Source organism: Camelus bactrianus, chromosome 8, assembly GCF_048773025.1.
Source record: "Camelus bactrianus isolate YW-2024 breed Bactrian camel chromosome 8, ASM4877302v1, whole genome shotgun sequence".
Taxonomy (NCBI): Eukaryota; Metazoa; Chordata; class Mammalia; order Artiodactyla; family Camelidae; genus Camelus; species Camelus bactrianus.
The window spans coordinates 22,803,565-22,829,803 of NC_133546.1; the positions used below are offsets into that span (position 1 = coordinate 22,803,565).

Below are 26,239 nucleotides of genomic sequence, written 5' to 3' on the forward strand. Positions count from 1 at the left end.
CAAAGGAAGAATATTCTGTCACATGATACAACATGGATAAACCTTGAGGACATTAAGTGAAATAATCCAATCACAAAAAGTCAAATGCTGTATGATTCCACTTAGATGAAGTATCTGAAGTAGTCAAATTCATAGGAACAGAAAGCAGAATGGTATTTCCTAAGGGCTAAGGGGAGGGGGCAGAGGAGACTTGTTTAATGGTGTGATGATTAATTTTATGTGTCAACTTTGCTGGGCCCTGGGTACCCAGAAATTTGGTCAAACATTATTTTGGGTGCATCTGTGAGGGCGTTTGGGGTGAGATTAATATTTAAATAGGTAGACTGAGTAAAGCAGATTATCCTCCCTAATATGGGTGGGCCTCATCCAGTCAGTTGAAGGCCTGAATAGAACAAAAAGGTGGTCCGTTCTTGAATAAGAAGGAACTCCTCCTGCCTGATTGCTTTGAGCTGGGATATCAACCTTTTTAACCAACTGAAACTCAAAAAGTATTCTGAAGGTCGTATGTGGGGATAAATACTACATCAGAGCACAGTGGGTTGTTCTTTCCAATCCCCAGTCTTACCTTGGATTAAATTAATTTCTCTGCTGTCTCCATCACTAAATATTCCCACACTCTGTGCCTTCTGCCCATCCAGAGCTTTTTCTATGAGATAAAATAGGCTCTCCAAGGTTAGGCCACTGTGTTCGTACACCACAGAAACGATCCCTGCTTTAACACTGTTCACCACCATCTAGAAAATGAAACCAGAGCTGCAGGAACCAAAGCCCATTATTTTAGAATATTTATTAATAAAATAAACACAATGAATATGTAACCTGCTATGATTTTTAATGACTGTTTTTCTTCAGAAATGGTAGAAGGAAGATAAGCTTTCTCCTTCACTGGTTTTTTTAAAATTTTTATTTCTTTTCTAATTATAAGAGGAGAAATTTAAGTACATTTGTAAGTCTACCACTCAGAGAGAAATTCTAACAAACTATTTCCTGCCAGCTTTTTTATCTTTGTACACACCCCTACACAGAGATATACATACAGCTTTTAAAAAATAATGAAGTCAAGATTGTACAATTTTGCAATAGACTTCTTAAATAGATTTTATTTTCCTCTTAATTATAAATTTTTGAATTATCAATATTGATAAATATTTCACATTTAAATAAATATTAAAACCACTGTTCTTTGAATTCAACAACCAAGTAGAATTTTCACTGTGATGAAGTTAATTCATTAGCAACAGACAGGTTGGAAAGTCATTGATGTCACTGATTTTTCCCAAAACCTCACGCTACTTTCTAAAGGTCACAGTTCAAACATATAGAGTACTACCTTATGGTTACACTCTGCTTTTTCCCTAAACCCCCATTACATTCAAGTAATTATGGCATAGTCTTATGTAAAGAAGACAAATAGGAGAATGGATTTATTTTATACCAGCTTATTCACCCATATTCTATCAACAATTATCCTCTGTGCTTAGCACGATGCATTTTTTAACCTTATGGAAACCATCACGTGGAGATCAAAACTCTGATCTTGCTTTCATGTGGATCCATTAATTAAGCTAGCCAGTTGTAAATGATCAAAGTCAGTTCCTAGATGCCCAAAAAGAGAAGTGATTTCATATCTTGAAAGCAACCCTTTTGTTACAGATAAGAATTTTTGCAAGAACTTTCTAAGTAAGCCAATGAATATAGCCTACTAATGCCACTCCTTATATATGCCCGTGTGTGTATTAATACATAAATGTGTACACAGATATACATACTTAAATATATAAATACATGCTTCCTGTATCTTCTTTGTGCTTCCTTTCTCTTATTCATATTAAAATAAAAATATATAACTTCACTATAGAAAGAGCATATTTTCATTTAATGGCACCCTTATTAAATAGATCACAAAATAAGATTTCTGACATTTTTCTTTTCAGAAATGGTGGTTGCATGATATTATTAAATTCCTTGGGCAGCCCAAAGAAATTTTAAAATATTTGTATCACTTTGATTTTTTTATGGATTAAGTGCAACCAATTCAATTCAATAAGAATTTATTGGACAGATACTAAATGCAAGGCAGTTTAGGCCTTTAATAATTTTTAAAAAATAATTTTGACTTATGATGATTTTTATTGCTTCTGATTTTTAAAACTGTTTTGGGTATATACATTTCCACTGAGATCAGACCACTCTCCTTGCAGGAGATTAATCATTCTCATACCCATAGTGGCCAAAAGATTGCCATCTGTCCCCTCTAGGGGAGGTGAAAAAAAACCCATTCAGGAAGGGGCTGGCCTTATAACACACTGGGTACCTCGTATGCAGGAATCCGAGAGGATATTAATATGAAGTGCGGCTGGAGAGCATTTGAAGAGCTGACATCACTTTCATAAATTCCCCGCCAATTTTTCTTTGGTAGGAAAGGGTAGGAATGGCATCCAGAAACACTGCTTCTGCAGGGGAAAGGGGGGGTAAGTGAAGTTTTTATTATCCCTTAACTTGACTTTGATAAGTGAGAACCAGTTTGTTATCTGGAAATCAGTTATCCCGTACAAGGTAGGCGACCTCAGGACCTTAGTCTCTCCCTGTGGTTTTCAGGGACAGCAGCAAACAGGGCTCCCGGTTGGATGGGACCAGTGCCGCCCTCTGGGCCTCTCCCTCTGCGTTCATAGGATGCTAAAGAGGGCTCTTGGAACTTACTTTTGTAGGGCATTTAAAGCCAATGTAGTGACAGACTTCAGGGCTCAAAACGGCATTTGTAAAAGGAGCAGCCAAGAGATTTTAAATTTCCGTCATCGTCCGGGCCTCCTGGTTTTCCGAGTAATGTCCAGTCTCTCCCCAGCCACCCCTAATCCCAATACCATTCGGATATGCTTACCCCATAAAAAAATTTCTGAAAAAATTTTATTTTTCCTCAAAAACTTTATACAGAAAATGTGCTACATCCATTTTTTGTGGCTCTTTGTGGGATTAAGAATATCTGAAATGTAAATTTTGAATGTTACATATTTCCGTCTTCGGGAAGCATGTTAAAGGCTACTGTTACTGAAGATTTAGGAACTGTTTCTATTGCTATTTCATAGGATAAGAGCTGTATAATTATACAAGATCCCTGCATGTTGACTAAATTACTCTAGAATGATTTCTTGGTATCATGGGACAGTCCTGAGCCTTCAGCAGATGGAGGTTTGCTTACCGCTTGGGCAAAGCGTCTAAAGATGCCAAAATCAGCTGTTTCTCCAAAGTTTCATGGAATCCCACTCGATCCCTCATGGTCTGGGAGAGACATGGTTGGCATTTGGATTTTAACAATCTAGAGCAGCGTGTTCCACTCACCCAAGGGGGTCGAACATTGAACAACAACTCTGAAAAACAGACAGCAGCAGGCTCAGCTGTTGACTCCATGCTGCTCCCAGCCAAGTCTGCACAGATAAAGCATCAGATATAAAGCTGAACCAGGGCAGTGTTCCAGATGGCAGTAATTACAGCCAGTGTTACAGGCTCTGTTTGGATCTCTTATCCTCTCAGCTCTGTGGCTGCAAGTTACCAGTCATTTCAGGTCAAGATACAAAACTCAGAGAACAAGCAACTCTTTTCTTGTGGAAACCAGTTCATCAGTTTATAGGCTTCACAGCTATTTTTGCCCTTCTTCTCGGCTTCCAGTAATTTCCCATTTGTTACGATCTTGCAGAGGGTGAGTCAGTAACAAAACAAAGATGGGAGAACTCAAATCAGGTTTGCTGATTACCTTTACACACCATGCGAATCAGAAGGCTTAGCTGAGAGCATGTCTCATCCCTACTCCCTTTCCACTTTTTTTTTTGATGTCATTCTTCCTGCTTCCATTTCCATTTTCATTTTTCTTCTTTTCCACTGATCCTGTTCCTTCTTGTTTTGAACCTATTTATTTGTTTTTGCCTGTGTTCATAGCCCTCTCTCCCCATCTTTGGTCTTACGAGGCATGGATATTTAACCTTATACATTTCATCAGAAATCTTTTTGTTTTTCTTGATTAACTTGAAATATATAGTGAAGAAAAAAAGAGCTTGTCCTGAACATACTTTAGAGAATGTCACCTACGGGCTATTTCAGAAAGACAGCACTGTCCTCCTCTATGTAAATCCCTTGGTTTCAACAATACTTGGCTAAGATACAAAGTTTTAAAATGCCACTCACTCTTACGTAGTGCAATTTTCTCCCAGATTATCTTCCTTAGGCACTTTTCTCTTTGCCTTTCCTGTAGCTCCTCATCTTCTGTTTTGGGTTCATTCAGAGTCCCATACATTGCAGCGGCTTCCCTAGGGGTTAGCCAGTCTAAGTTGGACACACAAGCAATGTAATGGTGCTTCCAAGCACCATACTCATTTTCTGTTGGAGTATAGGGCAGAAACCAGCCAAACTTAATGCATTTGGGCATCCATAAGCAATCCTTCCAAAAAAGAAATGAGAAAGATGAGCTGCAAGGACAATTTCCTGGTAGTAATCTTTTCAGGGACACGTAATTTTTTCTTACTACATTGAGATGCCTAGTGCAGTTGACTTGCCATCTAAGCTTGACTCTGAGAAGTAAGAGATACACCTTACTCCATAGGAAAAATATTCCTTGATGAACATGTATTTACATATTCATGCATAGTATATGAATATATGTATTAGTCATCTTTGTACACTTATCCACTGTTCCTGTAGCATTTGGTTACTTTAACCCCAGATTCTGAGAATTCTGCTTCTAGCAATGGTGTGGTAGCTTGTTTCAGACCAACCTTCCTACTGGGAACAACTTTGACCCACACCATGTTGCCAATATGCAACCAGTTTTGATATATGAAAACAGCAAATTTCATGTGGTTTAAATTAATCAAATAACTAGACAAAATACTATAAAGCAATGCTTTGAGCTACTGATGCAATAAGGACTTGTGCAACCATGACCCCAAAGAGAAGGGAAACCCAGAGAGGTAATATTTTGATTTGGCCTCACTTTTCACTTCAAGGAATTTGACGGATCCAAAGTAAAGCCTAAGCTGAGAAGCAGGGTAGAAAGTTGTGACTGAAAGACTTAGATGTTGATAAGAATTTAAGGCATTTTCAAATTCAGGGCTCGCTAAGGGGAAGCACCCTGGTGATGACCCCAGGCTTTCAGCCGAGATCTTTTTCAGTAGGATGATAAGGAATTAGACTGAAACTAGCTTTAAGTAGCCCATCCTCTGGTTAGATTTAAGTGATCTATTTCTAGCCTACCCAAATGCCAGAAGCGAAGTCAAATTCTCTCTGGAGGAAGATAACATCACCCAGAGAGACTCAAATTCTCACATCGGTGTTGACACTCAGGATCTGGTTCTCAATCAAAAATGCCAGGTACACAAAAAGATAAAAATTGTTTGTTTTTTCTTTAGTTTTTTTTTTTTTTTAGTAAATAGAGACCCTCAGGAGAGCCAAAAGTTGTAATTGTCAGACATGAACTTAAAAAAAAAAACCTTTAATTAATAGGCCTAAGAAATTAAATGGCTGGAAAATTTTGGCAAAGCAATCAAGTCAACAGTCTAGGACTGAAAAATAACTGAAATTTAGAACTCAATGGACCAGTTTAAGAGGAAATTAGAATCCAGCTAAAGAGATAATTTGAAAACTAGGCAGAAGAAAAATCTAGACTGAAACATTGAAGGCCAAAAAGACGGGAAAGACACATAAGAGAATATGAAACATATGAGACATGGTGAATCAATCTAGTGTATTGAATCCCAGAAAAAAGAGAGAGAAAATGGGGCAGAAGCAATATATGAAGAGGCAGCATCTGAGAACTTTGCAAAACTGGTAAGACATTTATCTCCAATTGAAAAATCATTTCAAAATACAAAACAGACAAACACCTCTAGGTACATTGTAATAAAATTGCAGAAAAAACAGGAGAGAGGAAAAAAATCCTAAAAGCAGTTAGAGAATACAAATATTACCTTTAAAGGAACAATAATAAAACTCCCTACTTCTCAAAAAAAAAAAAGTTATGAAAGCCAGAGAACAATGGAAAATTTTCAAAGCTCTATGAAAAATTAACTACCAACCCAGAGCTCAAATTCTCAGTGAAAATAGCCTTCAAATTTGAAGGTGAAATAAAGACATTTTCAGACAAAAACTAAGAGAATCTGTCAGCAGCAAGCTGCAGTCTAGGAAATAGTAAAGAGAATTCAGAAGAAAAATGATCCCAAAAGGAATCTCAGAGATGCAAGAAAGTGTGAAGAAAACATAAAAAGAGTTACTCATAAGTAAATATTGACTCTATCAAACAATAAAAGTAAAGACTTGTGAGGTTTATATATATATATATATATATATATATATATATATATATATATATATATATATATATATATATATATAAATGTGTGTTTGTGTATTTTATATTTGTGTGTGTGTATAATTAAAATATTTGACAACCAAAGCATAAAAACTGAGCAGGGAAGCAAATGGAGTTAAGGAGTTCTATGCTCCCTGCATTATCTTGGAGGAGGTAAAATAACCCTAGGATGAGTGCTGTAATAAGTGCTGTGTTAGCCGAAAAAGAACTGCTAAAGGCTTTATAGTTCATCTCAAAAAAGTTTAAGTTAACCCTGAAAGAAGACAAGGAGAGCAACAAAATATAAAATAGTAAATAAAATACTGGGGAGGGGAGGGCATAGTTCATTGGTATGCTTAGCATGCACAAGGTCCTGGGTTCAATCCCCAGTACCTCCATTTAAAAAAAAAAAAATAGTAGAAAGGTGGACTTGAGCCCAAACATACCAGTATTTACATAAATGTGAACAGACTGAATTACCCCAGCTATAAGTCAAAGATTGTCGAGTGTTAAAAGGAAACCACTACCACCATAATCTGTTTACAAGATGTGTTCCTTAAATATAAGGACACAGGAAGTTTGAAAGTAAGACAGACAGACCACAGAGCACAGGAACACTAAGCCTGGATTCGTACATGCTAGAAATCCAGGGCTCACAGTTGGCTCTTGCACGTGGCCCCGCAGGTATTCTCTGAGATCAGAATCTCAGCACAAACTCATCCTGGAAAATTTGTACGAGTTAAAGGAGTAACTTATTAACTTGTATTTAATGTTTACCAGGAGACAGATAGTCCAGAGGCAGAATTAATGGCAGAGGATGTAGAAGATAGAGATTTATACTCCTCAACAGATGTTAACCAAAGAGGGATCAGTTAGCGTTGTGGTTGTATAGCGATTATTGAGGTGAATAAAATAACATTATTTAAAAACCAAAGCTTAAATGATTTTTCACAAAAAGTTGGACTTCTTTATTGCAGACAAATTATTTTCTAAATAACTCAGTATTTAAAGATTATTAAAATTGCATGAATTATTAGAATAGTGTATATCCCCTGACTTACAAAATAAACTACTATTTTTAGTTCATCCCCATTTTTTTTTCTCTTAAGGGTAAGTTAATTATGAGTCAGATACCCTCAGTTATTATCTTCAGGGAGGAGAACTACCCCAGTTGCCTCATTACAGATGACAGTTGCATTTGGACCCTGTTACTGGGAAGTGACAAATAGTAAACCTGTTCAGTTAAAAACTTCCAGGGCCAGCTGACTTGTGCAGCTGCACATAAGTCTTTCGGATTCAGAAAGGAAAAAATATAGAGAGAAATGAAGCGTGGTAACACGGTAGAGAAATCCACTCTGGCCACTTGCATCCTTTCTGAAAACCACTCTTGGACAACCCTAGAAAGCAAAATACAAAACTTTAGTTCAGAATACGAATATCTAAAATTGATTACAAATCCAGTATAAATATTGGTCATTGTTCTTTCTCTAATGTTCTACCTATTTAAAAAGTTAAATCCTAAATAACTGAAGGATAGATTTTTAAGAATACTGTACCTACTTTCAATGATCCATTCTAAAGAGGAAGATGAATAACAAAATATATCTAAGATCCACAAGAAAAAAAATCTGAAATAAACAGTTAAGACATGTCTGGTTTTTTTTTTTTTCTTTTCTTTTCTTTTACCCCAAAATCAGTAAGTCCTGTCAGCTTTACAAATATACATCCCCCAGATATGTTCCCCAATCCAGCCACTTCTCTCTGCCTGCACTGCTTCCACGCCTCTCCCCTACCCCCAGGTGATTGCAGCCGCCTCCTGATTGCCCCCGTCCTTCCACTCCAGCCCTCCTAGAGCCCATTCTCCACACAGCAGCCAAAGGGATTTTTAAAAATGTAAATCAGATAAAGTCACTCATGCAAGTAAAATGCTACAATGACTTCCCAATGCACTTAGAATAAAAACCTATAGCTCCATCATACTTAGTGGTGAAATAGCAGATGCCTTCCCCCTAACAAAGCAAGGTTGTCCACTCTCACTACTTCCATTTACCGTGGAACAGAGGTCCTAGCCTGTGCAGCAAGGCAGGAAAAAATAGTAAAAGGTATACACCTTGTAAAGGGAGCAGTAAAACGGTCTCAATTCATGTACCATGTATGTAGAATCTATACAACTATTAAAATTGTTGAACTTGTTAGTATAAAATTGTTGACAATTTTATTTTTTAGGTGCTTATAGGATCTAGAGCAACATCCCCTTTTCATTCCTGATAGTCACAATTTGTGTTTTCTCTCTTTTTCCCTTGGCTACTCTTGCTAGGAGTTTATAGATTTTATTACTCTTTGTAACAAACCAGCTCTTGTTTTCATAGGTTTTCTCTATTGTTTGTCTGTTTCCTACTTTATTGATTTCCAGTCTTCATCATTTCTTTCCTTCTACTTACTTCGGTGTAATTTGCTATTTTTTCCCCTAGTTTCTTAAGATAGAAATTTAGGTCATTAATTTTAAACCCCTTTTTTCTCTAACATTAACATTTACATGATATTTTCCCTCTAAGCTGTGCTTTTGCTGAATCCCACATGCTTAGCCCTGTTGTAGTTTCCTTATCATTTAACTGGAAATATTTTCTGATTTCCCTTGTGATTTCTTCTTTGACCATAGGTTACTTATAAGTGATGCTAATGTCTAAATATTTGGGGATTTTCTAGATATTTTATTTTTATTAATCTCAAAATGTATTGCATTGTGTTAAAGAATATACTTAATAAGATTTCAACAATTCTGAAATGCATTGAGTCTTATTTTGTGGACCAGGAAGTGATGTATCTTGATGAATGTGAGTTCGCTCATAAAAAGAACACATTTTTGGAAATAGTTGTGTCTAGTTTTCTACAAATTTTAGTTCAAGGTGGTTGAGAATATTGCTCAGTTCTTCTATATTCTTACTGATTTTTTCGTTTGGTTCTATTTTGTCAGTTTTTATTTCATGTAATTTGAAACTCTGTTATTTGGTACATAAACATTTGTAATTGTTATGACTTCTTCATAAATTGATATTTTTCTCATTATAAAACATCCCTCTCAATCTCTCTGGTGATATTCCTTGTCCTGAAGTCCATTCTGTCTGATATTAATATTACCATCCTACTTTTTTATATTTTTATTGAAGTATATAGTCAGTTTATAATGTGTCAATTTCTGGCGTACAGCACAATGCTAAAGTCACATAGGAACATACATATATTCGTTTTCATATTCTTTTTCACCATAAGTTACTACAAGATATTGAATGTAGCTCCCTGTGCTATACAGTTTAAACTTATTTATCTATTTTATATATATTAGTTAGTATCTGCAAATCTCAAACACCCAGTGTATTCCTTCCCACCCCCTTACCCCACTGTTAACCATAAGTTTGTTTTATATGTCTGTGAGTCTGTTTCTGCTTTGTAAGTAAGTTCATTTGTCTTTTTTTTTTCTTAGATTCCATATGTAAGTGATGTGGTGTTTTCTTTCTCTTTCTGGCTTACTTCACTTAGAATGACATTCTCCAAGTCCATCCATGTTGCTGCAAATGGCAATATTTTATTAATTTTTATGGCTGAATAGTATTCCATTGTATAAATATACCACAGCTTCTTTATCCAGTCATCTGTTGGTGGACATTTAGGTTGTTTCCATGTCTTGGCTATTGTAAACAGTGCTGCTGTGAACACTGGGGTGCACCATCCTACTTTTATATGCTTACTATTTGCACAGTGTATCTTTCCCTATCCTTACACTTCACCAATCAGTGCCTTTATGTTTAAAGTGTATCCCTCATAGTCATTATACAGTGCATTTTTTTAAGCTCATTTGACAATCATTGCCTTTATTTGAGGGTTTAGTCTGCTTGTATTTAATATAATTATTGTTATGTTGAAACCAAGTCTTAATTTTGTTATTTGTTGTTTGGTTGTCCCGTCTGTTTTATGGACATTTATTCTTCTTCTCCTGCCTTGGTTTGAGTTAATAAATTCTTTTATATTCCATTTTAATTCTTTTATTGGCTTTTTAGGATATCTCTTACACTACTCTTTTAAGTTGTTGCTAGGAACTATGGTATGCATCTGTTTTTTTCATAGCCTACTTAGAGTTAATATTCATGTAAAATTAAAGGCCAGTGTGACAGTATAATTATCACCATCCTTTATGCTTTTGTTATTATATCTATTGCATCTACTTAAGTTATAAACTCCAAAATACATTTTTTTGCATTAAATAGTCGTGTATCTTAAAATAACTTCAAAATTTTATATTTCCTCACACATTTATCATTTTCTGTGCTCTTCATTCCTGCTTATAAATCCAAGTTTCTTTCTGTTATCAATTTCCTTAGCCTAAAGGACTTCCTTCAGCATTTCTTTACAACAAATTTTGTCAGTTTCCCTTTATTTGAAAATGTCTTCATTTCACATTAATATTTGTTATACTATTATGACTCCACTAATTAACTTAAATAATTATCATCTCACAGACCATCTGGTTTCTGTTATATCCCCTTTTTCTTCTTACTCCCTCACTCTCATATTGTTTTAAAGCAAATCCAAGGCATCATATAATTTCATCCATAAATACTTCAGTGTCTCACTAAATAATAAGAAACATTTTTAAAATATATATACTATATATAATACCATCATCATACCTTAAGAAATTCAATAATAATTTTTTAATATGACATCTATCAAGAAAACTTCTTACAAGCATTCTACCTAAGCACAGATAGATCTTGAATAAATATAAAATCCAAGGCTCTATCAAAGTGGTCATCTTGGGGGCTATATAAACCTTAGACCAAAGAGACATTTGCACTGCTGGCCCTGCAGCTAACAACTACAAAAAAAAAAAAAAAAGGATATTTAATACCTGATTGCCCTCTTTAGATATTAGCAATAAACATCTGCTATAGTCCCAAGCCACCAGATAGCAATCGAGACTCTTCCCTGGAACTCCTGATTTCCTCCAAACTCAGTAGAATTACAGATAATTGTGACTAGTTTCACAGCTGATTGGAAACTTTGGTAATAAGAACCTACCAGAATTCATTTACCTAAGGCCACTGAGACTCCAAGACTTCTCCCTCACTGCTAAGTGGCTACTGCTGCCCTGTTACTGGGTCCTAATGAACACAGATTAACTCAGTGAAAGAAAAGTTGTGACTCTGAACAGATTTCATCCTGCAATGGGTCTTCTTGGTCCTAAATTCCCATAGAGTGGGTCAAGCCTCAGAAAGTCCCAGTGTGAAATGAAAATGGCACCTCCAATTAGGAACAAAAAAGACCTTAGGTACCCTCACCCCCAGGTTGTTGAATATCCACTAGACCCAGAGGCAGTCTGGACCACACATTTACCAAACTGCTGGCTTAACTAGAGATTCACTTACAAGTCTTGGGAGAAGGAAAAGTTCTGCCTTGCAACAGAACACCAATTAATACACGTAGAGGAATTAAGTAATGAGAAAATTACCACCTGGCAGCTATCATAGTAATAAGTGTTTCAGATAAGAATCATCAATGGACGCTAAAACTAGTAGGTGAAAGTTTGCTGAGGAAAAGGATATTTGCATAGATTCAAATACTTTTTAATTAATTTAAAACTAATCACTCAAATCCTTTTTAGTTATTTATAAATTAATAAATATAAAATACTTAATAATTAAGCATCTTAGCCAAGTGATAAAAGTCACAAGCGGTGGGACAAATTGACATGCTCTGCCCCCAAAATGACCCAATGAGAACACAGCATCCAGTCTGTGTTTTTCCTGCCAAGAGTGTACAACCTCAATGTAATCGTGAGGAAATACCAGCCAACCACAAACTGAAGGTTGTTCAACAAAGTAGCAGATCTGTCCTCTTCAAGTGTCATGTAAGAAAAGACAAGGAAAAACTGAGGAATTGCTCCATTGAAGGTGGAGATAGAGATGTGAAAGCTACATACAGTGGGTGACCCTGGATTGGATTTGGACTGAGAAGAAAAGGATGATTATAAAGGACATTGTTGGAAGAATCAGCTGCATTGAATGGAGTCTGTGCATTGGGTGGTAGTGCTGAATCAATGTGGATTTTCTGATATTGGAGGATGTACTGTGATTTTTTTCAGCCAAGTCTGCTTGTTTTTGAGGAAACACATACTGAAATGCTTAGGGTTAGTGGGGCATTATGTTTACAACTCACTCTCAGATATTCAGAATAATAAAGCAAAAATGGCTAAATATTAACAATTGAGGAATCCAAGTGAAAAACTTAAAGGAATTGTTTGTACTATTTTTGCAACTTTTCTAAGTTAAAAATTATTGTAAAGAAGTGTGTGTTTTTTGTTTTGTTTTTTTAAAGAAGAAGCTAGTTGCTTCAGTTCCAAGTTTTAATGATTGTCTATTATTTTTGTGTGTTTCTACTCCCCTGGCATTATTTTATTTATTTATTTTAAAATTTTTATTTATTCTTTTATTTTGGTAGGGGGTGGGGAGGAGGTAATTAGGTTTGTTTATTTTTAGGGGAGGCACTGGGGATTGAACCAGGTCCTCATGCATGCTAAGCATGCGCTCTACTGCTTGAGCTATACCTTCCCCCTGCCCCGGCATTATTTTAAATTGCTACTTTTTCTTGATCCCCATCCATGCAGCTTTGTCACAACCAGACCAGAGACAAAATAGAATGGCTTACAATGGGACCGTGGTCTGGGGAAAGGTTAGGGTGCGGGTGTAAGAAGGGGGCAAGGAATGGAGTTGTCCATGCGCTGGGAGCACCAAGTATCAAGACAGAGTGTCCCTTAGGGATCTTCTCAGTATTGATTGAAATTAACATTCAAACTGAGTGAGGCTTGTGACACCAAGAACAGTTAATCCTAATGGATCACTGACCTAACTCCTCACTGTCTGAGGAAGGCTTCACAATCATTTCACTGGCCCCTGAGAAACAGTTTACTCTCATTTGGAATTCTCAAGCAGATCAGTAAAATTGGATGCAAAAACAGAAATATTTTCAGCCTCCTCTTCAGAGACAGGTCTCATATCTTCAGAGTTTTTGTCCCCATCCTCCATTCCACCCCACAGCATCTACTGTTCCATTCCAGCAAAGCAAAAGAGAATTGAATCTGAGTTACTTTTTAAAGTCAGCCTTAATTATACAAGTTTTATATTTGTCCCTCATTTACACTGCTACAATGACACACTCAAATATAATGAATCTTAAGCAAGAAGAAAAAAAAATGCTTCAGTTAGATTAAAAAAAAAATCAGTACGTGAGGAGCGGAGAACTAGGGTAGTTTGCAGTAATGACATTGTGGCTCATTGCATTTTAGTTAATGTCTTGAAGTAAGAAATCCGTGAAAAGAAATAACAACATGTAAGGAGACAATGAACAAAATGTGCTTTGCTCATTTGTTGTGACAAGGATAGCTTCATTTAAATAATTCATGATAATGCTTTGCAGTGTGCTACTGAATACACAATGTGTGCTTTGCAAAAATAACAAGGCTTAGTCTCTGCTCCAAAATTTCTGGTAAGAAGTAGAAAGAAGCTGCCAAAATTGTGATGAACTGACAGGGGAGCAGCTTGGAGAGGTGGCCCGGAGATGGCCAAGTGGATTGGGAGGAGGTCCCTGTCATCTAGTTGCCTAGGTAGCACCCTCAGTCTTGTCTGGCAGCTTTACAAACACTCTATGGTATGGTAAGGGTCTGTGTTCGGTGGATTTCCAATGGATGCTGGTGTCACACCAAGTAACAGCTGGGCTTGGAGTGTACACAAAATGCAGAACCGCATGCTGAAATCTCCAGTGAATGAGAGAGCAAAGCAGGGTCTGGGTACAGCAATAAGAGTGATTGAAGTGTTGTGTTGTTTTTTTTTTTAAGATTTAAAAATAATTTGTTTACCCTGATTCATAAATAGTCAAATAGATACACATAAGCATCAAAAACGAGAAGGTTAAATCTAGGTCGTGCAACTACAGGTAATTGGTATTTTCCTCTTTTTGCTTATGCACATTTTCCAATGCTTCTACGAAAGCCCAGTGTGACTGTTGAATAGACAAAAAGGGCCCACGGCTTTCACACAAGTTGTCCCCTCTAGGTGGGACACTCATCCTCCAAGTCTTGGCTTGTCTAAATCCTACACATCCTTCAGATTCCAGCCTAAATGTCCAATCCTCAGGGGAGGCTTCCCTGATCCCCTGGACTAGGTGAGGTCCCCAATGCTTTCCCTTTGTCACTTAGCACAGTTGGAGCTATTTCTTTGCTATCTATTGGGCTGGCCAGGCCTCCCCTTGGATTGTCGAAAATAAAGGATAAAGCGTGCACATGGACTTGACTTCCCTTGTGCGATTCTTATGATTATATAACTTTATTGTGTCTAATGAAGCAATACAGTCCTGAGGAAGGAGCAAGAAACCTTCTCTGGGAGCAGCATGGTGGATTCAAGTCGCATGGCTGGTAAAAAGCAATTTTGCAACGTATAGGTAACCATATACGGTGATGTTAGTGGGTTTTTAGGGTGATATTTCTGGGGTTCTGCCAGAATCCCCTCACCTTCCCAACAGGCTGACTATTCCTGCTCCTCGAGCACTTCCCCTTGGGAGGCTCCTGTCGCTCACGGAGCCCTGCTTAACTAACTTTCACATCCTTTGCCGCAACCTGAATCCTGTACACTTAGATGTGCACTGTAGTCTAACTCAGGCTCTATTTTTGTGTTTCCATTCTTGCTTAACCTCAAATTTAGTCATTTTTTGGACTCATTCACCATTTGAAGTCTTCCTCTTCCCCTGGACTGTGAGCCCCATAGAAAAGTCACGGTGGCCGTCTTGGGTGCTGCTCTGGCCCCAGCACCTGGTGTGGTAGTTGTAACTTAGCAGGCGGTAAATAGATACATGTAAATTAGAATAAAGGATGAAAAAAAAGAAGTTGGAAAGCAGGAGGAGAAAAAAATCACTGCTTGTATTAGTTTCCTGATCATTTATAACAAATGACCACCATCTTAGTGGCTTAAAGCAGTACAAATATGTTTTCTCAGAGTTCTGGAGGTCAGAGGTCTGACATCAGTTTCACAGGGCTACAGTCAAGGTGTTGGCAGGGCTGGATTTTTCTGGAGGCTCTGAGAGGAGAGCGTGTTTCCTTGCCTTTTTCAGGTTCTAGTAGCTGCCTGTGTTCTGTAGTTCATGTCCCCTTTCTCCATCCTCAAAGCCAGCAGCCCCGGATCTTCAAATCTCTCTGTATCTCCCATCATCACAATGTCTTCTCTTCTGACTCTGATGTCTCTCGCATCCCTTATTAGGACCATTGTGATTAAATGAAGCCCCAGTGATGTAGGATAATCTCCCCAACACAAGACCCTTAATCACAACTGCAAGGCCCCTTTGCCATATGAGGTAACACTCATTGTTTCCAGGGGTTAGGGCGTGGACTTACTTGGGTGCCATTATCCAGTCTACCACATTGCCCTAACTTCTGAGACATGTAAAACACCCCTAGATATTTCCAGTGGTGCTATAGAGTGCCGTCAGATATTCAGTGAGATGCGTGGGTACTCACAGTTCCCATTTTAGGGTAACTTTTAGTCTCCTGAAGTATGAACTTGAGAGAGCAGGAGTCTTTTACACTCTGTGTAGTGTTGAATCCGATGCACTAAGAACAACGCTTGGTACACAGCAGACCCGCAGTGAATGTTTGTTCAGTGCTGGATAAATAGGCTTTAGCTTTTGGCACCCAACGTTCACTTTCCCTTTTTAGGTAAAATAACCTCAATTCCTATTTGGTGGTCTATGTGGTTCTATAAGAGCTGACTCCACTCCTGATGCCAAAAAGTGCATGATTAAGGCTAATTCAGTTCATGTGGGTCAAGCACATGTTTTAAGGCTAATTCAATTCATGTGGGTCAATCCTGTGGCCACAGCACTTGGCAGAAGTGGGCATGGACCTAAACTAGTTCAGAGTGAAACCAAGGACATTTTTTTCTTCTAGACACAACTGAGGAACCATAATGAAGCCATGACTGCTGAAGGCAGAGCAGAGGGGCAGAAAGAAATAAGTCATTGGTTTTATTACTGAACTCCCGGATCAAGCTTCAACTGCAGCCAAACCTACCTCTGAATTTTCCAATTATATGAGAGTAAAATATTTTCTTTATTTTTGTGTCAAGTTTAAGGTTACTTACAATGAAACTTTCTAAAACCACTAAGAAGCATCGCAAGTGAAAGATGAAAAACCGACAAAACCTGAGCAAGTACTTTTGTTAATTGAGACTAGAAAGGACAGGACTCTCGTACGGTCTGTGTTCCTGCTTCCAAGAAGGAGCAGAATCAAAAGGAAGATGAAGCCTTGAGGCCTTCAGGTCACCCAGGCTCTGTGTCTTACACTTGGCTGCGGATCAATCACCCTGGGAGCTTAGCCAAAACAGCTTTTCCGCCCCATCCCAGGTGTGTTGAGCTGAAATGTCTATGGATGAGGCTTGCAGTTTGTGTTTTCACAAACTCCTAGTGACTCTGCTGGGCCTAGCCGGCCTAACATCGGTGAACTTGACCTTCCGTTGGTAGAAGAGGCAGCTAGCAGATCCTGATGCTTATGCCAAAGTCAAGTACAAAGTGTTAAATACATGTATGGTGTCCATCAGAGAATGTATAATCCTTTTTGAAGCCCTGAATTAATTAAATACTTAGACTCTGCATGAGGCTCTGAGGGGCTCTCTTCTATGTGTAAAGGACATCTGTCTGACTGCTAAATGCTTTTTTGTTTTTCCAAATCTAGCTGGTTCTCAGCTACATTCTCAGAGTTATGAGAAGTGACGACTAAAAAATGGGCTGTTATGGACCATTTTAAAACCGATTTATCTTCCTTGCACTTTTAATCAATAAGGAAAATCAGGGTAGCTCCAAGGTCAGTGAATTCAAAGATTCAGTGTCATCAAGGGTTAAGGATTTTCTGTATTTTCACTCTGCCGCCTTGATGGTTTGCTTTGGTCCTCAAGTTTGTTCCCCGAGGTGGCTCCCAGGTGACAGACCACTGTGAGCAGAAGTCCGCACACAGCAGAGGCCACAGGGCAGAAGAGAGCATGTCCTTTCCTCAAGTTTCTTTTGAGGTCCCTTTGAGAGTGAAGAGAACCCTCCCAGCAGAGGGCAGGAGGAAAGATGACGCACTCTCACTGAACACTTGCTGTGTACTAAGAGCATCTGACTTCTGCTAATACGTGCTAGCCAGTGGGGGTCTCATGGCAGCCCCTTCTGCTCTTACTCTGCCACAACCCTCCTGGAAAGTTCCTAAAGAGATTTTTAAATGCAGAACAGAGACTAACGGCCTCTTGGCACCTTGGTTCCACTTTCCAATGAATTATCTATTGATTTGACTATTCCTACACAGAAGGTGAAACGACACTTGGTAGATCTGGAAGCTAATATCACGTCACTTATAAATGGCTGTATTACCAGGGCTGCTATATTTGAGAAGTCATGCGGTGAACAACTTTCAATCCACTCACACAGATGACAGTGTGAAATAGCACCCCCTAGAGGTGTGCAACATAGCACCCTAGGGTATTAGTACTATGCATAATTCATTTGGGAACTGCTTTACAGAGATCTTGAATTGATTAAAGAAAAGTCTTGAATGAAGCCAAGTAGTAGTAATACCCTATATTCTAAAACTTGTAGTATCTCGAAAAATTCCTTCCTCCTAGAGAACTATCCAAGGAATTTTTTTCCAATTATCTTTTTGTTATTGTTGTAATAAGGAGAATTTTACACATCTTCATTCGTTCAGCAAGCATTTATTGAGTGGCTACTATGTACCTGGTATTGCTCTAAGTGCCAGGGACAGAAATAGTTATCAGGAAAAAAAAAAAAAAAAAAGCCCCTGTTCTCATGAAGCAATCTTCTAGCAGAATAGGCAGAGGGTAAAAAAATAAGCATATACTATGACCAATGCAGTGTCAGGTGGAGCTACCTGCTGTAAAGAGAAGTGAAACATTATACAGGGGACTGGCACCACTTACAAAATGGGAAGTGAGGACATCCAGTGCGGGGGCTTTGCCTGATGGAAGCCAATGGCCTTCCCACCACCCACTTTTCCTCTGTCTCCATCCCCTGCCCAGTAAAACAGCTTCGGGTTTTGGTTTCTCTTTTCCTTTTAAACTCAAGGATTCTCTTTCTCAGCTTCATCCACCCCTAAAACCCATCCCAACAACAAATGCTAATATTTCATGTGGTTGCCCACGACCCTCTGATCTATGTGAAAGGACAGAAATATGTCCAGAATATGGCACCGAGGGGAGGAGAGTCAGGATGACCCACATTTTCAGGCCTGTCTTGGATATCTAGAAAACAGTATGCCTTTGAACACTCCTCTCTCCTCTCCACCACCTGCACACAGAAACATCCTCCTTTCAGATGGACGTCAGTATCTCATAGTGATGTGGCTGTTCTTATATTTTAAGATTCATCTAGAAGTATATTGTCTCTGAAACATTTATGCATTAAATTTCCTCACAGATGACAGCTGAGATAGACATCCTCAACTGAGCCGTCCCGGGGCTGCCTATGAACAGGCGGTGTGTGCACAGACGTGAGAGTCGGGGCCGGTGTTCTCTTGACTCTACACTAGTCAGTACATTTTTCTGCCCTCCAACCCCATTTCCACTTGGTTCTGATACAGACAAGTGACGAGAGCTAATCCTTGCCTGTTTGTAATCTCCCTCACCCTACTTTCTCCCTACATTCACACACAGACACACACCCCCAATCCATTCATCTCTTGGGAATGCAGTTGCATGAATGTTGCCCCACCCACCAGGAAAAGCTACAAGTTTCAACAGCTCCAGCCCCAGCAGGAAAGGCCTTTGTAGGAGGAATTACCTGCTAATGAACAGAAGCAATTTGAAACCGGTCCCACCAGTGTGATGAGGTGACTGATTCAAACTTCTCAATAGGTTTCTCCAAGTGTGACAGACACAAACAACCCAGTTTCCTTTAAGGAGTCACAGGAAAGGTCAGCCTAGTCAAGCGGCAGGGGGACAACACCCCTGGACATGTGGCCACAAGCACAGTATCTGGGGGGAAATGCCATGACAGAGGTTTGTGAAAAATTGCTGGGGGTTAAAGATGAGCAGGAAAGGCTTCGGGGAGGGGTGGCAGGGGAGGGTGGCACTTAAGTTGAGGTGAGAGGGAGAAATTGCCAGAGGGATGGTTTAAGAAGGTGAACCTTTGAAAAATGTTTTAAATATCATAAATCTCCATTTAAGAAATTTTCCAAAACCTTAACCATATGGAATATTTATTAGGACAGAAAAGAAAAATCTTAGATATTTAAACATATCTTGTAGAGATTAAGAAGAAACTTTTAACAAACATCGTGACAGCATATTTCTGACCAATACCACAGTATTCTGTTCAAGCTTTCTAACTGCCTGAGTCAAAACAAAGTTATTCAGAAATTATAAAACAAAGCATCCAAAACAATGGCTTCTTTGCCTGGAGAACAAGGTATTGCACAAAGACTCTTGAACTTACATACAAAGATTTCAGGCATTCAAATCATGCTAAATTCTCTTGTTTATTCACAAGCTTACTCACAGTTATGGGGGAAACAGGGACTATAGGAAAGAAATGCTTAATAATCAGAAGTTCATTACAGGGTTACCATTTGACCCACCAATTTCATTTCTAGTTATAAACCTAAAAGAAATAAAAACATCCATATAGAAAAACTTATACACAGAAGTTCATAGCAGCATTACTTACAGTAGCCAAAATGTGGGAACAACCCAAATGTCCATCAACTGAGGAATGGATAAAGAAAATATGGCATATCCATACTATGGAATATCGTTTGGCAATAAAAGGAAAGTATTGATACATGTTATAAAATAGATGAACCCTGAGAGCATTATAATGCATGAAAGTAGCCAGTCACAAAAGGCTACATATTATATAATTCTATTTATATGAAAAGTCCAGAATAGGCAAATTTATAGAGAAAGAAGTTTGTGGTTGCACAGGGCTGGCAGACTGGAATGGTAAATGACTGCTAATGGATAAGGGGTTTCTTTTGTGGGTGATTAAAATGCTGTAAACTTAGATTGTGGTGATGGTTGCACAAGTCTGTGAATGTGCTAAATCCACTGAACTGTGCCCTTTACGTGGATGAATTTTATTGTATGTGAATTATGTCACAATAAAGATGCTTAGAAATGTTATTGTATTAACTTTAGCCTAAAAATGAAAATGAGCTGGGCTTTTGGATTTAATTAAAATCAAGCTCGGCTCACGTTGGATTAGACCACCTGCACCTGGTGTCTGCAGACGTTGGTAAGAGAGAAGACATGGCTGATGGAAAGAGATGCGGAGGAAGCAGTATAAGAAAGACTTCATCCAGACTTTGGGGAATGAACTAATTGATGTTCAACAACAAAAACCACCACAACACATTAAAGATGGTTTCAGGTTGCCAAATCTAGAGACCAGAAAGTGACATATAACTTCCGCTGAAATCAGTAGCCCCCAAACATGTAATGACAGCTTCATGGAACTATGAAATACATACAGCTTTCTGTAGAAACACAGCCGCTATCCAACAAAGCAAAGTAATTTCACTGAACCAGGTTAGTTATTTACATGTCCTTGTTCCATAGAAAGAAGAACTCAGGTACCAGACAGTGGATGCAGTTTTCAGTGAAAAAAAACATCAGGCCTAATGTTAATGAGCCTCAATGTACACCACAAGATCCCTAACGACCTCCAGTGGTCACAACGAAAATTGCTTGGTTTGTAATACAGGAGACTAGACAACCATGCCCCACAGAGTAATTATAGGTATGGGGTTTGATCTATTATTTTATCGTGAAAGCTACAAAGTTGGAGCCAAAGAAAACCTAGCCAGTGACCACCATAAAAATTTTCCTTCTCCCTGATTTTTAAGCCTTGACTGAAGAGCCTCTTTGTCTGTGGCTTGTCTTTGCAGCCTCTTTCAACACAGAACTAGAAGATGTCTGTCTCCCCACCGGTGACTAGGTGACCCCATCAGGGACAATCCACTATGAGCCCACGGATGCAAAAGAAAGCTGACAACAGAAAAGGTGAGCTTGTGGGTAGGAGAGATGAAATGGCTGATTGAAAGAGACAGGCAGGCAGAAGTGTAAGCAAATGAGAGGCAGGTATTGTAAACAAATGAGCTGATTTGGTCTCACACAGCTCTCAGATACTTTTTGATAACTACCTAAGAAGTTTGAAGGTTAGCCTCTCCCTCCAAGAGCATCCTACTTCTGGTTGTAATGAAAGCAACACCAAATGATCCCTTACCCAGAGGTCCACTGAATGAACTTAAGTAAATAAGCCCAAATTACTTCATATGGTCTCTTCTGCAGACTTGATGACATCCTAGCTCTCTGCCCTTTGGGTGAAATGTTCACTCAATTAAGAAAGGACAGTGTTCCAGAAATAGGATTCCATTATGACCCCTGTTGTTGGTCTCATGCTGCCAGAAATCCCCCAGTCTGACAAGGCCATTTATTTGGAGACAAAACATGGGAACCCATCCTTTTAAGCACCTACTGGCCTGGCTGGATTCTACAACCAGGTACAGGCATGCTAGAGGGCTGTCTAGAATATTTGATCAGTCCACATATCTGAATACCTTTAATTTCATCAAAGACAGTCCACTTCTAGCATTCATCTGGCAAGTTAACAAGCCACTAGTTGCTCTGATAATAACCAATGTTTGGTGTGCTAATTAGCAAAGTACCTGATAATAACTGAGACACTGTGACCTTTCCAATACAGTGCTAACTAACCACCCCTGGAGTACCAACTCCTGATACAAAAACTGGCAGCCCCTGAGTGTAAGTTCAACCAACAATTTTCATGTCACACCATCCGTGCTGGAGTATTTTTAAAGTAAATTACAGACATAATAGGATGCAAGGGAAAGAATAAGAGCCAGGACTTACTGGCAATCAGACCACTGCCATACAAGTCTTGCCCAGATTCCTAAATGTTGCTGCTATGGTCACTTCTCAGATAATTTTCAGATCTATCCATTCATGTAACAAATATTTCAGAGTACTTACCTGTATATAGTATATCATTTGATATATCTTGTCTGTCTGATAGTTCCAAGGAGAATTTAATATACCAAGAGAATGTTAAAAGTTCACTGACTGACGCCATTTATAACTTTTTGCAAAATGAAACAACCCGCTGTGGTATGAAGGTGTTCAAGCCCCCCCAAGGCTCCCTTTCATCCTCAGAGAGAAAGCAGCACTAGAGAAGACTGTTTATAAACCTTAAATATTGATTGTTTTATTTTTTTTTCTAGAGGAAAAAAAAGAAACTCTTAAAGGTTATATGAACACTTTATGGTATTTTCTTTAAGATAATGACATCATTAGGCTACATTTACCTTAATTGTGATTTACTGCATCGTAAAAAAATCGTGAATAAGAATTCTTGACGTTGCTTGTTAGTCCAGAGGTCAAACCAATGACTTACAAGAGCAACTCTTTCCTGAAAGAGCTGTAAGGAGAGGGGGTGACATTTTCCTTTATAGTTCTACACATTCTTAGTTACTAAGCGATTGTTGGCAACGTAACAACCTCACAGCTAATATTTACATAGCACATTACAGTTCACAAAGCACGTTCACATATGTAGGAAGGGTCTTTCCCTTCGCTTAAAATGCTTTTATCCAGGGATGCAGATGAGCCCAGGCTAGTTGGGTGGGCTGGTGGGGAAGGCTGGTGGGGATGTAATTACAGAAGTGCCCAAGGGCAGCCCAGGGAGGTCACAAATCCTGACTCTTGTTCTACCTAAGCTAATATGGCCAGGGAAACAGAGCCCAAACATCTCATCTTGAAAACACATACAGTTCACTTGTTTAATTGTGAAAACAAGGCCTTTTGAAGTAGGTATGATTTTACTAACCTACAGTCCTATATTTTCAGAGCACCCACCAGAGTGGAAGTTAGTAAATATTGCTGAATAGTCATTGTTAGGAATGTCTCCACGGAAAACATACACCAGGGAACAGCGTCCCCCTAAACCTGGTTTCAGTCCAGTTTTACTCAGATGACACATATAAGCTCACATTACTAGTCAGGCTTTGGTCCCAGCCCGGCTGGTCTGCTTCCCTTCTGAACAGGCCCAGACCACGCATGCGCTCTGGGGACCTAGGCAGCCTTCTCCATGAAGGTCTGGCAGAGCTGCCTGGGCCATTCAGTGACCACTTGCCCCATTACCTTTCAAAGGAGGGGGCATTCCCAGGCTCCATGAACTATATAATTGGCACAGGAGGGAAAAGAGAATTAAAGAAACACATATCAACAGTCTCCACACCAAAAACCACCAAAAGCACCTTCTCTTATCTCCTCCCCCTTCCAGCAGCCAGCATGGGTCCCAGAGGTTTCCGTTTTGCCTCTGGAGGTGCCCAGAGGGCAAAAGTGGAAGCAGATCTGCACCTCCCATAAGAATAGAGTTGTGGACTGGGGTAAAAAGAGACTGTCTCTTGGGGCAGGCAAATGTAGGTTTGTTTTTGTTTACAGTGACTCAGAAACTAAGTTCTTAAAACAAACAAACAAAAACAGGAGGGGAGGGTATAGCTCAAGTGGTAGAGCGCATGCCTACCGTGCATGAGGCTCTGGGTTCAATCCCCAGTACCTTCATTTAAAAAATAAATAAATGAAAAATAAATAGATAAACCTAATTATCTCCACCCCCCCACCAAAAAAGAAAAAAACCAAGTTCTTTACAAGTATTTATTTTATTTTAAATGTGTCAACATAAGACCCAGAATATCAAAGTAAAATTCACCTTAGAAATTTACCCTGGTTTATACTAGAGGGTGTGACTCACCTGTCGATTTAATGACTTGTTGCTAAAAGGTGTCCAAGCACTGAATCTTGTGTGGAAGCTCTCCATTTCCAGGGTTTCCCTGGGAGAATTCCCAGCTGACATCTCAGCAAATTATTTTCGTCCAGTCCTAGAAACTACAGGTTCATTTCAATAGATGTTCAATTAAAACCCACCTAGAACATCCAGCATATTAGTGTTGTTCTTACAGGAATAATAAAATTGCAACAATTCATTTATATATTTATATATATATATATATGTTTATATAGATAAAATTAGAGCAATTCATATCTATCTATACCTAGATATATATAGATGTCCATACAAATATACACAGGGAGTTCATGAACTCTAAATCACTGCGAGTATTCTCTCCTCAACTACTTGCACCCAAATGGGAATCCAAACTAGAGCTGTTTTTAACTTTGCTGGGAAAATGACTCAGCAATTCTTATCAGCCATAAATACTGACTCTCTTTCCCTGGAAAGCAAGAATCTGAAGGGCTCAAAGAGGGCACCCCACTGCCTAGCTGTTGAGGACGTAAGTGGAAGATATAGAGAAAAAGAGGATATAGAGAAAAAAATCAGACTAATATATTATCTATTGCCACATAGCAAATTGTCTTAAAATATAAAAGCTCAAAACACGAAACTCTTATTGTTATCTCAAAGTTCCTGAGGGTCAAGAACCAGGCACAACGTAGTGGGGCACAGTACTGTTAGTCTACTAGGGCTGCCTTTACAAAATACCACAGACTGGGTGGCTTGAACAACAGGAATTTATTTTCTCACAGTTCTGGGTGCCATCAGGGCAGTTCTGGTGAGGCCTCTCTTCCTGTCTTGCAGACAGCAGCCTTCCTGCTGTGTTCTCACAAGGCCTTTATTCCGAGCACACAGTGGGTGGAGGTAGGAGGCACTCTGGTGCCTCTTCCTCTTCTTATAAGGACACCAGTCCTATTGGGTGAAGGGCCCCAACCTTATAACCTCACTTAACTTCTACTACCTCTTTATAGGCTTTATCTCCAGATGCAGGCACATTGGGGGTTGGGGCTTTAACACATGAATGGGGGGGGCACAATTCAGTCCTTAACAGGTACCTCTGCCTCAGGTTCTCCTGTAAGTTGCAACCAAGGTGTTGGTCAGGACCCCAGTCTCATCTGAAGGGGCTGAAGCTCACGCATGTGGCTGTGGCTAGGATTCGGGTGCTCATGGGCTGCTGGGTGGAAGGCCTCGGTTCTCACTGGCTGTTGGCTGGAGGCCTCTTTTGCTGTCCTTGCCACATGGGCTTCTCCATAGGGCAGTTCACATGGCAGCTGGCTTCCATCACAGGAAGCAAAAGAAAAAGCACGAGAGGGCACACAAGAGGGAAGCCCCAGCTTCCTTGTAGCCTGGCCTGACACCACAGTTGACAAGACTTTGGGTGTCTTGGGATGGGGTAAATGTATTCTGCATGTGAAAGGCTTGTGAACTGTTGGTATATTGACTGTACATATGGCCAGGAATAATTGCTCCCTTCCCAGCCTTCCCATCAAGAAGTGGAGTCTAATTGCCCTTCCTCCCCATGAATCTGCACTAGCACTGCCTTGTTTTAACCAACAGGTTGCTGGAAGTGATGATATATGACTTCTGGGCCTGGGCCTTAAGAAGACTTGCAGTTTTTCTTTTTGCATCTCGAGATCTAGCTGCCATGTAAATAAGCTTGGGCTAGGTGACTGAGTGAGGAGAGGCTCCATGGAAAGGCAGAGGTTGAGCCAGCCCCCAGCTGTTTCGGCCACCCCAGTCAAAGCACCAGATGTGTGAATGAAGCCATCTTGGGTACTCCAGTTCTAACAGAGCTCCCAGGTAAATGCAACCACACGAGTGAACTGAGCCTACAACAGGAAGCAGAACTGCCCAGATGAGGCCAGCCAACCCATGGAAATGTGAAAAATAATGATTCCTGTTTCAAGCTGCTAAATCTGGGGACTGTTATCCAGCACAGACTGACAAAGCCATGCCTTGGTGAGCATCTAGAATGCTCATCTACAGCTGGTCAAAGTGTAAATT

General features: G+C 39.3%; 1 protein-coding gene and 1 non-coding gene across 6 annotated transcripts in view; one reads left to right on the forward strand and one right to left on the reverse strand.

Moving 5' to 3' along the window:
• The window catches only part of ECT2L (epithelial cell transforming 2 like), a 63,951-nt gene that overhangs the window by 31,104 nt on the left and 6,608 nt on the right, over positions 1-26,239 (reverse strand). For 3 of the 5 annotated variants that reach the window (XM_074368265.1, XM_074368263.1, XM_074368261.1), the window contains exons 2-8: positions 24,194-24,327; positions 22,746-22,858; positions 7,569-7,731; positions 4,177-4,429; positions 3,197-3,365; positions 2,315-2,453; positions 566-734 (exon numbers count right to left, since the gene is read on the reverse strand). In XM_074368265.1, coding sequence (XP_074224366.1) covers positions 566-734; positions 2,315-2,453; positions 3,197-3,365; positions 4,177-4,429; positions 7,569-7,731; positions 22,746-22,858; positions 24,194-24,295 — 1,108 coding nt within the window. In that variant the 5' untranslated portion in view covers positions 24,296-24,327. Of the gene's footprint in view, positions 1-565; positions 735-2,314; positions 2,454-3,196; positions 3,366-4,176; positions 4,430-7,568; positions 7,732-22,745; positions 22,859-24,193; positions 24,330-26,239 lie in introns of those variants that run through there. The other 2 variants (XM_074368262.1, XM_074368266.1) reach the window with 2 other exon arrangements.
• TRNAG-ACC (transfer RNA glycine (anticodon ACC)) lies at positions 23,931-24,003 on the forward strand. Its single transcript has one exon. It is a non-coding gene; the product is annotated as a tRNA-Gly (tRNA).